The 15,807-nt window shown below is 35.0% G+C and overlaps 1 protein-coding gene across 1 annotated transcript in view; it reads right to left on the bottom strand.

Annotated features, from left to right (window-relative positions):
- Positions 1 to 2,618: 2,618 nt before the first annotated feature.
- LOC123711655 overlaps positions 2,619 to 15,807 on the bottom strand; it is a 138,303-nt gene continuing 125,114 nt past the window's right edge. Inside the window, exons 5-12 of the mRNA XM_045664358.1 lie at positions 11,590 to 11,696; positions 10,442 to 10,546; positions 9,773 to 9,860; positions 9,450 to 9,637; positions 6,980 to 8,974; positions 6,387 to 6,549; positions 5,256 to 5,424; positions 2,619 to 4,399 (exon numbers count right to left, since the gene is read on the bottom strand). Coding sequence (XP_045520314.1) covers positions 4,198 to 4,399; positions 5,256 to 5,424; positions 6,387 to 6,549; positions 6,980 to 8,974; positions 9,450 to 9,637; positions 9,773 to 9,860; positions 10,442 to 10,546; positions 11,590 to 11,696 — 3,017 coding nt within the window. The 3' untranslated portion in view covers positions 2,619 to 4,197. The remainder of the gene's footprint in view (positions 4,400 to 5,255; positions 5,425 to 6,386; positions 6,550 to 6,979; positions 8,975 to 9,449; positions 9,638 to 9,772; positions 9,861 to 10,441; positions 10,547 to 11,589; positions 11,697 to 15,807) is intronic.

Consider the following 15,807-nt stretch of genomic DNA (forward strand, 5'->3'; position numbering starts at 1 on the left):
ACATACCTCGATTTTCCAGTGTCCCAGCAGCTTGGTTGTAAGGTGAACATATATTGTTTAGTATCTACATCTTTGTGGATATAAGTATTTGTCTTTATGTTAGTATGCTTCATAAATAAACAAAAAGGGATGTACTCACCTATGTCAAGAGACATCGCCGCCCATCGACACCTAAAGGTACCTGAAGGCTTGCGAGTGAGTTAACTCCTTAGGAATTGGTGTTATTTTTAAGTTAAATGGATTCAGAAATACTTCGAGAACGCTAGATCCTGATAGCGTGCGGGGCCAACAAATGTGCCTTACGCTTTTTTGTGGAAAGACGGACATATGAGGTTACACAAGTGGTACTTGTTACATCCAGGGTGTTTTGTCCCGAAACTAATAATTCCGTACAAAATACTCTGCGTTGCTAACATTATTTATAATACTTTTATAACATTCTTGATATTGCTAACCGTCGACTTCCAGTCAAAACCAATTTTAATCACGAATAGGTAAAATCAATATTTTATCGATTTTTGGTTTTCTTATTCTGTTATATTATAAATTAATGTTGTAATTCTTGTTAGGGCACGGAAATTATACACACACAGTATCCGTAATAAAGAAATATATTCACTGTTTAACTTGGAAGTGATATGTCTGCTTCCTACCACGATACAAATTGGAATGAATCAGAAATGACCTGGAGCAGAGTGAGGTAAAGACAATGGCGCCTCGACAAGATGGCGGCTCGATCGCTCATTCAAATGACAGGAAATAGTCAATACAATGATTAATTTTTGCAATCTTACTCAAATAAATCAACAATTAAGTCATCGTCTCTTGGAGGCCGGTATTGATACTATTGTGATAATATGTATAAATGGTAAATGTTAATAATTTCTTTAATAAAGAATAAAACGAGAGTACAAATAAAAATACATATATTAATTTTACATCAATATTAAATTACAGCCAACGTAACTATGTAGGTTACAATAATAAAAATATACCTATATAATTTCCATTGAAACAAATAAATAATAAAACAAGGTATTTCCTTATGAATACACCTAAATCTAAAAATCATTATTGACTATAGAGTTTTGCAATTGCTGAATACCAGGTAACATTTAAAACAATCCACCTACAAGCAAGGGAGAGGTCACTTACACTATTCTCTAGTATGGAATTTACTCTAAAATTAACTAATAATTAATAGTATCAGAAGAATATGCATATACATTAGTTCAATAAACATTCGATAATCTTTTTGGCACTTGAATTTAATATTTGTTTTCATGGTGCACAATAATGAACCTTTCATCCTTAGAAATAAAGACCTTTTTAACAGTAACAATTATGGCTGTAAACGGTAATTAACAATGCTAAGTATAATTGTTACTGAACGTTTATTTGTGTTTTTGTAAATCCTTGAACATTAAATATATGCATATCCTAATGATTTTAAAAATTTTAGCCTAAATCGAAAAGAGACTGGTATATTGACAATATAGATAAGTTTGCAGCTAAATTTTTGGCATCAAGCAAAGAATAAGAAAACTTAAGCTTTGGAATAGTCACCAATGAGGTTATCAGTCACATTCCGCTCTTTTGTCTCTTTTTGTCCAATAATGTTTTATTATTATTATATTAATTAGGTTGTTTTTTTTTTATTAGGTGTGTCTACTCGATAACAGCCATAACGAGCCAATACAAGTCCTCGGAATGGGCTTATAAAATTTTGACACAGTTTGACCGACGAATGAGGTGGTAGCAAATTACTTATAAAACCTCTGTGAATTCGACAAGAAATTTATATTTTTATGTCTATGGCTACAGCCATTATATTCGAACATATATAACCTCATTGGATAGTTAAAGAATCAGTATCACTAAAGCTTGATTTGCAATCGTTGCCAAGAATTAGTTCTACCACCATAAATTGCTTTACAATATTCGGCATAAACGATTGAAAAACACGCTCTCACATAAATATATACAAAACAAAAAGTGCTAAAGAAACTTGGAGTAACGTATAAAGTGAGATATCTTCATGATTTAAGATACTTTTGGTGTCCCGGCACCTTCATACATTATTACATGTGCATTGACCTCTATCAAACTAGTATCTATTGATGAAATAAAAAAATCGAAATAATAAGGTAAGGACTCAACATCGAGTAATCCACGTATTACATAATATTGATACACTTGTCTAATTATTTACGTGCAGCGAATAAAACAAATAATTTTAGCTCAATATATATAGTTCTTGTAAATAAATTTAGAACTTAGGCACCGGGACATCTACGTAAATGCCCTTAATACACGGGAGTTATAACATACTAATAGAAAATTTTATGTTCTACAAATCACCACCGAAATACATGATACAACGCATAAGACATTAGAATTTCAAAAATCTAACAGTTTATTGATAAATTAAAGGTCAGTTCAGCCCGCAGTCGAGTTCATTCTTCGTAACTGAAGAATTGGATGGATTTTCTATTACCACCGACTTTTTTTATAACCAAAATTAGAAACCTTTATGTTTTATACGAAAAAAAATCATGCAAGTAGATCGTATTTTCACTGCCAAAAGACTGTAAAAGGGATCGTATTTTCACTGTTAAAGGGAAAGTATAATTTGATTGAACCGCGGTCTGAACGCACCCAAAAGTATTTTTCCCAAACGCGGCAAGTCTCAATTTGTTTTCGGTTTGGGGTCGGTACCTCTAAGAGATCGTACGTCTCTCCACTCAACACGTGATTAAACTATCTCTAATTATTAAAATATGTTACAATGTTCCCATTTGTTTTTTTTTTTACAATTAATCACTGATTTGTCAATTGATGTGATGAACTGATAAAATCGTCTAAAATGACCATTTGCAAAATCAGTCTTGATTAAGTTAAAATAATCCTCGAAAGCACAAAATTGAGGATTTCAAATTATTTTGCCCCGCTATTAATAAAATAAATATAAAAGACACGAATGAATATACCACAAATATCTTTGACCCGAAACTCTAACCACGACAATGAAATTGATATTGCAATGTGATTCATACTCATCAATTCACAAAACTGTCATGGCGGCATCTCATTCTAGTCCCGTTACCGGATGATAAACGGTATATTTATTCGCATAAAAGTGATTGAATTTGATTGTATTCATAATAGATCATATTTTTTAAATACGTGTAACATTAAAACAAACCCAAAAACTCAAAGGTTTCTATTATTTGTAAGATTTTAACCAGATTACAAAAAAATAAATGGCCAAATTCGTTCCAATAAGTTCCAAATTTGGTCGTGCACGCAGTTTGTACAATTTGTTAATTTTTATGGAATTTTTCTATGTACATAATATTTATATTATTCCAATAAAGAGGTGTAGGGATCATATTGCTTTTTATGTTTTCCTGATATACATAGTTCTTTCATCGATACAAAGTCATTTTGTGGCGCGTGCGCTTCCAAATCGGCCCAAATATCAGATATGAGATGTTAAATTCGCATGCGATGTTATATGTGATGTTTACTGGGTCTTTCTTATATCTAGTAACTACATGACATACAGATTTTAAGCGATCTAAACTGATAATGGAATAAAGCTGAGGTATTTTGGGGTCAATCGCTAAAGGATTTCGCATAAGGGTCTATGTTATACCTAAACATTACATTAACAATTTTGTGCGAACATCCAGATTTTTGACACAAGTTTCGAGCGTAAGTACAACCAAATGAATCGCTTCAGAACTCCGAGCACATCTCCGATTCCAAAAGTTGTTATTTGAAAACGGAAAATTCCGTGCCGGAAAAAACGCGTATACGTAAAATTAACTCTTAGAAAGTGACGAAAGTAACGTAAATGCTTTAATGTACTTAATTATTCCACACATACATTTAGTCTACGGAAGTAAGAAATCGGGCACAGTCATGTCACAAGCGAAAGGTTCTATTCACAATAATTATGCATCCTTCACTTAAGTCTACTTACTTTTTTATAAAAGGCATCATTTATCAACATTATTATCGAATAAGGATTAGCAAATTAAATCAATAAATCAACCTCTACGACATTAAAAGCAACGTACCACACACACGCTACTAAAGAAAAGTTTGTACTGATAATGTTGGGATCGGACACGTCCGGGCTCGGACTCGGCCTTGCCTTCAATTTGAATCCAGTTGCTCGGATGCAAGGTTTCATTTATTAGGGACGTGTATTTTCTTGGTTCTGAAATCGTATACCTTCCGACAGAAGAGCACCAGCTCGGGGGACACGGAAGGAGGGAGTTTGGTGTCCGTGGGGGCAATGGCAGGCGTCACCTCACTGGCGGGGAAGGGCGGCACGATGGAGGGGATGATTCTTATACCTTCCTCAGCCGCTTTTAGCCGTTTTCTATAGCTGAAAGGGACAAATGATAAATCAGCACAAGGTGAAGGAATATAAGATTTTGTATAAATAAGAAATAATTAGATACACGTAAACACTACAAGTAATCTTCTGACATGACGAATGATGATTAAAAATTGATTTGACAAAGCGTTATTTATATTATAGCGTCTGTAACGTCAATTTAATCAATGAAAATGAGTTGAATTTTTAACCGACTTCATACAAATGAAGTTGTTAGTCTGAGATGTATGTGTGATTGTTTATTAAAGAACTCCTAGAATTATAGCATATAGGTCTATCTACGAGTATTTGGGCCTATTACGTTAGACTTGCGTTTCCAACGCGCGTATAAGATCGACTTTGGAAGCGGATGTACACTTAAAGGCGCACTTTTTGGTACACGCTCAACTCGTACGAGCATTGACGCGCTTCTAAGCTCGTATAAGCAATGTTTCTTCGTAAGAATTCATGTTGCTACTGACACGACGCCAGTACCGGTTCAAGCGAACACGCCGAAATATGCCAATATACGCGCGTCCGGTTTTTTGAAGCGCGTATTGCAGCGCGCGCGCGCGCGTATACTTAAACGACCATAATCGCGCAGAAAAATACGCTAGTCTGAAACCTCCTACTTTTTTTGTAAATGTGTACTCCATATCTTTATTTACAAGTTTCTCGGAATCTAAATGTTTTATCGAGATGGTTTCTTGTGATTTGAATCAGTTTTATACCAATTTAAGGAACAAATTTAGTTTGAGTATCCACGCAGTTCCGAATTACATATAATGTTGAAATGTATTTGAAATTGGATTAATTTTCTAAATACCTTTTATTAACCTTAAAATGTATGCCCTAAATAACGTACCGGCAGTACTCGTTAAAGGTGAGTACGTAGCATTTGTCTTCAATGCAGGCGACGGAGTTAGCGTCCCTGTGTCGGGAGGCGAACACTTCGTCCGGGGCGTCAGCGGGCAATCGGCCGCGGTCTGTGTGTTCGGGTCGATAGTACCATACGAGGGAAACCATCATTTCTCCTAAAATATAATAATCATCTTATTAAATTGAGCTTAAGTCTCTCATTTCGAAACTCTACTAGTGATAAAGGTTTACAATCCCTCTTGCGTTCGATTCGCGGCAACAAACTATTACTTTAGATGCCTGGGTACAGAAGACAACACGGTCTGATTATTGATACGCCAGAAAGCACCAAATCAAAAAAGACAACATTAGAAGGAAATCGCGGTAGCACTTACCCAAAATGGTATTTACTTTAAATAAATTATTTTTCTAATTTAAGTCATCTTCGATTACTAGTATCTCAAAAATAGTGATATATAAGTTTCAGTAAAGTAGTTAAATCAGAGAGTTAATTGAATCCCTAGACAGTTAATTAAAAATCGATATTCAATCAAGTCTTTTTTCAAGTCAGACAAGTGAGTGAACGAAACGTTTAACGAGTTTCCTAAACGTTCCTAGGCAACAAGACTAACCTAACCATTTACAATAAAACAAAAAGACGGAATTTCCAAGCTCTCAATTCTTCATGACCGAAATAACAATAACAAATGAAATAATCATGGCGGAGGCTTGTTTTACATTGTTAATCAACACGCTGGCTTTGGGTCAGACAGGTAGTTAAACGTTTTTGACGCTGCTTTATTTAAATCAAAATGCTAGCGACTTGATTGAATATCGACATTTAATTAACTGTCTAGAAATTGAATTAACTCTATGATTTAACTACTTTACTGGGACATATATATTGCAAGATTTAGAGTAAATAAAAAGCTTATATATTATGCGCTACACAATATCCAAAGTTTGTCGGGACTTACTTTGCTTAATACACAGTTTATGTAGTTACCTTACGTCTACAGCCTTGTCGAATCATCATTAATCAAAAAAAGTCCTTACAAGGCGAAGCCATTTATCGGCAGAATTGTTAAAACCTTTTTTGGTGTGAATATAACGGAATGTGTCACTGATGGAATCTTACCATCGTCAGGGTTTTCCCACAGACTAGCGACTCTGGCGACAAAGGGTTGGGCGCGAGCCTGCGAAGCTCGCAGCAAGACACAGTCACCCCGCGCCACGCGGTCTCCACTGGCGTGGGTCATACGTGACCAGCAACGCGCTGTGCGGTCTAGGCGCGAGTCATTCTGAGAAAATTAAATGTAATCTATGGCCTTAATCGGAATTTATATTATAAACATTCAAACGTTTAATTCAATTGTGTCTACATATTATAAGGACGGCTTTATTTGAATGTCTAAATTAAAATTAAAAAATATATAAATATATTAACTAAATACAATATATTTAGGGTTTCATAGAGGTAACCTTATTATTTTTGGAAACGTATAGAAAACAGTAGGTTATACTCAATTATTTAGTATGACAACAATAAAAATTGAAAGAAAACATTTTTTTTAACCGGATTAAAGCTATTTGTAATATTATAAAATTATAATTATAAGTTTATATTAATACAAATAGCTTTAATCCGGTTAAAAATTGTTTTCTTTCATTGTGTAAAAGCTATGTTAACCAAAGAATACTATGAATAATAAAAATAAAAAAAGAACTTACATTGAGGTAGACTTTCGAGAAAAAGTATTCTCCGTCCCAATTCCATCCATTGCTCCACCTTGGGGGCGGCCGGGGCTTGAGGTCTGGAGGGGCGAGAGGGGGGGCAACCCTTCTAACCCTCCGGCCCACACTGCGCCTTCGCCTAGCGCGTCTCTTCAGCCCCGGCACGGGTGAAGAGCAGGCATCTTCAATCACTAGAGCAGCCTCGTCGGTTTTAATAACAGTCTTTTTAGACACTAATAACTTGGCAACTTTTTCCACACTCTTCTTCTCACCGTTTCCGAATTTACACCGTTTTATCTTTTCCTCATCTATGTCTATGTCCTCTTTCTCAGTTTCCTCTATTTGGGCTTGACGCTTCGACACTAATAGTTTCACTACATTCTCCACAGCTTTCCGTTTGAGATCACTATCGATGGAGGTCGAAATTTCATCCGATTTATCTTCTCCGCCGTCGATCAAGGAAATGTCGGTTATTAGTTCCAGACCTTCCTTCTTTACACTTTGAGATTCACAACTGCTATCACATATAAACTTGTCCAGTTCAGTTTCTGGGTTTTGGTTAACGAATTTACACTTTTGCGATTTTAACGCTTTCAGTGTTTTGGTATAATTTTCACATTTAATTTTATTGGCTGTTATACTCTCACTTTTTACTTTCGAAAGTCCGCAAATGTCTTTTACACTAACACTTTTATCTCCACATTTTTCAACGTTTGCAAGCACTCGGTTCTTCTTATCTTCTTTGAAGTTTAGAAGAACGTCAGTCGAGGCATTATTGTTTAATACTGATTGCAAATTATGCGTTATTTTTGAATCTATATTTTCTAGTTTGTAAGAGTTTTTATTGGCTAACTTTTTCTCAATTAGTTGGCTCACCGCTGCAATAGTTTCCGGAGTCACCCCACTAATAGTTGTGTTATCGACAACATTGTTGTTTATATTTAAAGTTTTCTTTGTACTTTGAGTTATATTTTGATTAGTAGGCAAAAATAACGCAGCAGGATTAATGTCATTTTCAGAGTTGTATCCCTCAACACTATTTTTCTTAATCAGATTATCTAAAACCTCAGCACTTTTTGTTTTCTGTGTAGGACACAAATTATCTTCTATGGACTTATTTTTAGGTGCAGCAACATTTTGGAGTCTTTGGTCATTAGTCGAAGCAGGGTCCATAAGCATTTTCTTAGCTTTTGGTTCACTGCAAACGGAATCGGATTTTCTTTTATTGCCTTTCTTCTCTGTTGGAGTTTTAGGTGTCTTTTTATGTTGACTTAATCTCTTTTTTGGTTCTTTTGTTACCGTCTCTATTCGAATAGGTTCACTTTGATCGCCCGAGACTTTGCGTCGCTTTTGCAACTTGACGTGCTCTCCTATTCCATTTGTTTTACAAACATCTTCTAATTGCACGTCTTTCATCTCGATTTCAAGTTTGGATTTCGAATGCCTTCTTTTAGACGGTTTAGCCGAATCCGTGCCCGCAGTTTCCGATAGTGCCATAGTAGAGTTGTGTTCTCTCAGAGCCTGTGCATCCGGTTTTCTGCAGGGTGCATAGGTGGGGCCTTCGTTTTCTTTTTTAACGTCAACGAGAGGAGTGGATCTTTCGTCAGATGACGAGAGGTCTATAGGTGCCGATATAGGCGGCGATATGGCGAGAACGTCGTCATCCATTTCTTGTTGAGATGAAGGCTGTGGCATAAGTAGTGTAGTGGTGTCGTCTCCTGCTAGAGATCGCCTGGCCATTTCTTTTCCTAGTCGAGCTCTTCTAGGTGCAATAGGGGGCGGTTGTGGAGCGCATATGCCGGCAGATCCTCGTGCAGGTGACGGTGGGCCAAGTGCTTCCGGGCCTGGTAAATCTCCATTAATCCGTAGGCTGTCTCGTACGTCATAGAGCTCTCTTTTGGGCGAAGCCCCACCCATGGCCGGTAGCGGACACGGGTGGGGCGCGTCTGCTGCTGTCGGAGGGCCCGGGGGCTCCGGCTCTAGAGGCGGGTCCTGAAAATATAAAGATAGATTTTTAATTATCTGTAAAATATTGTCACGGCAATATAAAAATACATAGCCAACATTGGTTGGTTGTGTGACATACAATGTAAATACTCATTTACATTAGAAGAGCAGATGTCAATTAACTGTACGTAATTATAACACATTAGCGGCGAGCGTGTCCCAGCCATAAATTACTTAATTATCTCTTTGATCATTTAAAATTTAAATTACAATCAGTTTGTTTAAAGGTAACGTGGGAATAGTGATCTCGTTATAAAGAATAAATAGTTTTATTGTCTCGACGCAGTGGTTTAATCAATTTAAGAATAAAATAGCTTTATTAATACTACCCACAAAATATCATTTTTCAAAACAATAATATTGTTACGGTTAGGTAAAAATGTTCGTCAAGCTAGGACGAGAGATTCGTCTGAGCGTTGGCATAGTGTGGGTTCTCTCTAGAGATAACGAGTCGACTGACCTTTCCGCTGCTATGTTTGTCTGCAGGGTCAAGCGCACCAGCCCGCACCTTCGGTCGGAAGGCGGCCCCGGGCGGCGCGAGTGTTGAGGGTACGTCTGGGCCGCCACCGGTCGGGGCCTTACCAGTAGCGGGCCCAATAAGGACGTTTTTTGGACACGCGTTTAGTGGGCACGGGCATCCTCGATACTCTGAAAATAATGTGATATTACGTGTTTAAATTTTATTTTATTTCAAAGTGTAAAAGCTATGTTAACCAAAGGCTAATAATAATTCGTAACAGGATTTCAGGTATAAAGTCATGTTATAGATAAAATAGTACTAACCAACATATGGTATCCTCTGAGGTGAATGTTGGTAACATGGCGGTGAGCTGTAATACTGCGGTGGATAGGGCTCACTAACACCAACCATCTGGAATTATTAGAATAGCAGATCAATAAAATGTAAGAACTCTTAACTATAATAAAATTCTGATAAAAATACTGCGATATTATGATTTTTTTAAAACCGACTTCTAATAGCTCTTAATAAAATTACATGGTTTACGCAATGACAAACCTTATACTATAATTCGGTTGTGTATTGCCAGCAAATACCTTCGATCGGACATGTAACTTAAATATTCATCGTAAACATATTAAGATCAAACATATTTCTGTGACTGTTACGCTTAGTACTCTTTTAACAAGCTTTTATGTGTATGTATACGCCGGAATCGATGTCAGAATCTTCGAGAAAAATTACATGAAACAGAGGCTATATTTCAGGAAGTTTACGTCACGAAGATCGCGCACCACCACTATGTGGAACCAGCTGCCCACAGAAGTATTTCCGAACCAATTCGACTTGGGGCCCTTCAAGAAAAGAGCGAACAAATTCTTAAAAGGCCGGCAACGCACTTGCAAACCTTCTGTCAATGTGTGTGTCCTTGGGCGGCGTATCGCTTACAATCAGATGATTAAGTAGAAAAAAAGTAATTAAAAACATCTTACCGGCGAGTCAGGCTGTGGGGGTGGCATGTGGTACGGTCCAGGCGGCCGGTAATACCGCCCATAGCAGAGATCGGTCGGATAATACGGACCATACTGTTGTAGAACCTGAAAAAGAAAAATTGTTTGTTTGGAGTGCTTTATTTTCCATTCCATAGTACGACTCTGCAACATTGCTTTGCAATTTCGGTAGATTATTTTCTTTGACATCTATTACAGGTTATTATCTTATATATATAATATGTTTCACCAGTACTGAAACTATTAAAATATTTGATTCCTTGACGAACAACATTAATACCTTCAAAAGCTTTGAAACCATGTGAGCCAATTGACCCAGGACAATATTAAAAATAACTGATCTGTTAGAAAATAATAGGAATAATAGCTTCTAAGTTGACCAAGATAGCATCTGAGTTTTAAATTCAAATTTTCACTTACAAATAACCGGAAACGGTCGAGACGGAAATTGTGCAGACATTTAAAAATGTAATATTTTCAAATGAATTCAGTCCGCGAATGTAAAATGAAGTTTATCGGCGGTATAATTTCATTCAAGTTTATTTGAGTAATTTCAATTGTTATTGAATTACTTACTTATTTAAAATAACCTTTTCCGTCTCATCCCAAAACGTTGGTCTTTTGTTTTCTACTGTAGTTATAAAGTAAAGTACTACTAAAGTAAAGTTATCTACTATACCTACTAAGATTTTAAAATCATGATCATGGTTTCTTTGAAGAGGAAGTATCTAGGTATTATTTTTCTCGTGCAAGTGAATTCTTTAAGAAAAATGAATAACATAATTTTATCATCGCAGAGCCATTTCGCGCAGCCTGCACATATAACGACATCTATTTAAGCCTTGACTTGTTCAAGTTCGCGGAATATGCTTAAAAGGTGTATTAAGAATATATATAGCGCTAAATCACCTGCATCATGAGCACACCATCACACAACACAACCGAATTAGGTATTACTTAGTTAAATTGCCATGAATCATTTTATTTATTTTTTCCTTTACTTTAATAAAGTCAACCTTTTTGTATATATTATTTATGTTTTTAGTTGTATATATATGTTATCTGTTGGAAAGAATTAAAGAAATTACGATAAGCTTGAAACATTAACATACATATTTGTAAATACTTACAGGAGGATGTGGCGCGTGGTAGTGAGGAGTGGGGTGGTACCGAGTTAGCGCCCGCTCTGCATCAGCGCCGCTCTCTTTGATCAACGGACCTGCCGGTTGGTAGTATCCTGCAGACAAAGTAAACATCAGTAAGGTTTATATTGGGTGAAACGTATATTATTACACTTTATAAAACTTATAAATTCTTGGAATTATAAGGATGAGATAACGGATAAGTTATTTTGTAGCCAATAAAAGACTTATCTTTCTGAGTTATCCATACTCTTAATCAAGGTGAATAAATAAAATATTAGGTGTCAAAACAAAAACCCTCATGTGACCCATTTTTTCTGAATTAGAAGTTTTATTGTCAATACATTGTTTTTGTAAATTTCTATCGATTTAATTATTATAGTTAAGTGATAATGTGTGTTATAAATAGAATATTGTAGTATAACATAAATAACGCAGGAACGATTACACGATACCTACGAGAGCTATAAAGCTAGGATATTAAGTGAGGAAAAATGCTTAGCTGTGTTCGTTTTACATTTTATGACCGGCTTCCTAGATTTAATAGTTGCCATTTAAATTTGTCTTTTAATAGAATTATTGTCTGTACGATTTAAACGTCATTACCGCATTGTGATTTATTTTATGTGTCGTTAAGTGTTATGATCTCGGTAATTATCTATTATAGTTTCACACAATCACGACGAGTTATAAGTTTTATGTTGTCCAAGATAAATCTATTAAAGTACGTAATTATCAATTTATTTCTTGACAGTACTTATATAAAATTGATTACTAACTATTACATTCCTTTCAATCCTAAATATTATGATTTATCAAGTAAATGAGGTACTGCTACATGATTCGTTATTAGAACGCCTAGTTGTAATAGGTAATAGGATTGACATTAATAATACATATCCACGCTAATACTTGACAGCTGACATTTTACAAAAGCTTTCAAACGCGGCAAATGGCAATTGAGAAAACTATTTAACATTCAATAAGACTGAAGGTTTTCCGGAGTTAAGGGTTCGGTTTAACTTATCTTTTCAATAGAGCAATCCAGCCTTTCTAGTATCCGTTAGCATTAATACATGTTAATTGAGCTGGCAAACGTCGGCGCTGAAGCACAGATAATAAATATTGCAATATCTTGATAAACTGTGTCGATACAAATGTTTTATTTTATGTTTATTAATGTGCCAGTATATACGTGAATTATTAAAGTCTATGTAATGGAACTTTATAATAATAAACCTTAATGGGCCGGAGATTTGGTTTTGCAGGGGTTTGGGAGGATTTGTTTGGTATGCCGGTTTCCTCCCGATGTATCATAATCGTAAGCCTCACCTTAATACTGAACGAAAGTGAAAATGTTATATATCGAGGATGACTGGAGTGTGAACACAGAAAAGTATTTTATATCGCTGACAGAAATTCCACTGGTTTTATGTTAGAGCCATAATTATCAACTATTGGATTTGTAACTTTATTATGTAAAATACGCAAATACGCCTTTAAACTTTCAGTGGTTTAAACGAACCGCTCCTTCGTTAATCGTTTGACGAAGTGAAGTGCACGAAATTTGCACTTATCACAGCGAATCTTAAAGATAATTTTCTTATGTTTAACATAACACTGACCGTATAGAACGTCATTCTAGTTTCGAGTGCTGTCAAACCAATATGATATTGACAGCGCTCCACACGAGATTGTGACCTCAGATACGAATTAGAATATGGACCAATAATAATAAATAGCTTCAAAGAGCTCTCTCTATGTTTTCTTATGTTTAAATAAGTCGGCTGAATGAGGTTGTGAACGGATGCGGTCGCCCACCTCCGTTTGATATGGATTCAAAATAGGAACATTAGCAATTGTGATAAAATTCTATTGCTCCACATATTCGCATCGTGCGGTAAACTTTATTTGTTTTTAGTTTGTATATAGCATTGCATTTTGTTATTTAGTAAGCGAGTTTTCTATTGGAAACAATTTTAATATTACGTACATTTTAATGACATGGTAATTACGATATTTAACTTCTACATATATAAATTAAACTTCTTAAAAAAAAATATATAACGGTCACCTTTAACGTCAGAGACTTTATGGAATCAGAAACCACTTATAAAAACATATTTTGCTTGTTAATGTTAGCACAGAAGACATAAAATTTAACGCTTACACGACTAGCTTTAGCTAGATCGTTTGTGTGCCGCGGTACCGTTATTTTCGTGCGAGGGCGGAGAGGCGGCCATAACGTGGACTGTTGTATTAGAAATGTTTTTTCTGTCGTGGAAGTAAATTATTGAATAGAAAAAAAATTATATGTTTCTTAAATGGGGGATTGTAATTTCTTTACTGCAAATAATGAAATCTAAATAAATTTATATATGAAGATGAGATATCTATAAAGATTGAGTATATAATTAGCACCTCATGTAAAAAGTGTATTAGCTGTCGGAATCTGTGTTTCACGATATATAAATAAATGTTTAAAAGTAAATTACAGTAGCATTTGTATAGATAAGAGTGGCGAATCGTAAGTCGTTGAAAAGACACTGCTAATTGGCTACAAGTTCTTGTTTCATCCGATAAACGCGCAAGTACCTGTACAGTTCAACGTATAGCTTTTAAGTATAAACCTTTACTCCATAACTGCGGTTGTAAGTTCCTTAAAATGAATATTTGAACGAGAATAATGCCTCATTAGTAAAATTTTTATATCAATTGACAATATTTCATATTTTTACCGGTGTGATATAGGTAGAGAAATTTAGACAAACAGTTTAATAGAAAGTTTACTTCTCCATGAAAGCAACATAACTTCTCACTATCTTTCCTTTATAAGCTGTATAAGCCGTACTCCGTTAACAAAAAACTATCATGTAAACCGATGGCTTTTTTATTTATTAAATCTACGGTAGATATACAAACTCTTTTATCTAAAATGTATACTTTAGGAAAACATAAGTGTTACAATTTTTTTTAATACAATAAAAATAATAAATACAAAGAAAACAGCGGGTTAGGTTCGAGATAGGCTAACTAGACTTAACAAGGCTTTCTTTAAAATCGACCGATGGTTTGGCCAAATCATAGGCTTCAAAATATATATTTAATATTTTCGCAAAAATGAAGCCTCCGGACATTAAACGACATAAAAGTAATTGTCCGACACATCTTTTTATAGATAACAATCACTTCGACAAAATAACGGTAGGTTATAAATAGGAACGGATAAAAAAGTTTAAACGAGTAATAGATTATAGAGGAACGACCATAAATATGGAGCAGGTGCATTCAGAAACTACACGCGGACAAATCAAAGAAAACTTTTATTTGCTGTCGACTTACGCGACGATTATAATGATTATTGCAGAAACATATTTCGTGTTTTAATTATGTTGTCTGGATTTCTGGAACGATATCTATTATGAAGGGCAAAGGATTGATTCCTTTGAGATGTGATACTGGAGGCAAAAGTTAAGAATACCGTAGACTTCGAAGCGCACATATTATAAAACCATGAACAGTTTTGTTTTTAATTTTTGAATTCTTTCCGACATAGAGAACAGTTTTAACTCCCATGTAAATCGATTGAGCAGTGTAGTTTACGCATACCCATATATAGAGGCGAGTAGTATAATAGCTGTGGCAAGTATCTAGGTAAATAATAAAATATAATAAAAAAATAACTAATCACATTCAATTGAAGACAATCATAACAATTGTCATTTATCCAAATCCTAACGCATTATATAGTTACATAATACACAAAGCTTTTAACTCACACTCGTACTATAAAACTACAAATAGTTACACAAAGTCACATTTATTTACTGAACTAGACTCAATTGATGCGACGCTTACGACCATAATTTTAACATCTTCAATAAATATATTAAACAAGCGTTTGGCTTACGGGTTTCTATACAACGGTTAAAGGGGAAATATATTGTTATGTGACAAATAAAGTACATAGATAATGCTAAAATGCGTGAAATTTTAAATATATATTTTTATTGACACTCATAAAGGCTAGTAGCCCAAAAAGCTTAAAAGACACATGTTAACATTAAAACGCGAGTTCCTCGCAATAAATTATCTTAAAAGTTAAGCTCGTAAATAACTTTTTTCACATCATTAAACTGCAAGTCGTGTATCTAGCGTAAAAAAATCATTATTTGCACTCAGCTTAAGATACTGGTTCACCTTGAT

This window comes from Pieris brassicae, chromosome 1 (assembly GCF_905147105.1).
Source record: "Pieris brassicae chromosome 1, ilPieBrab1.1, whole genome shotgun sequence".
Lineage (NCBI taxonomy): Eukaryota > Metazoa > Arthropoda > Insecta > Lepidoptera > Pieridae > Pieris > Pieris brassicae.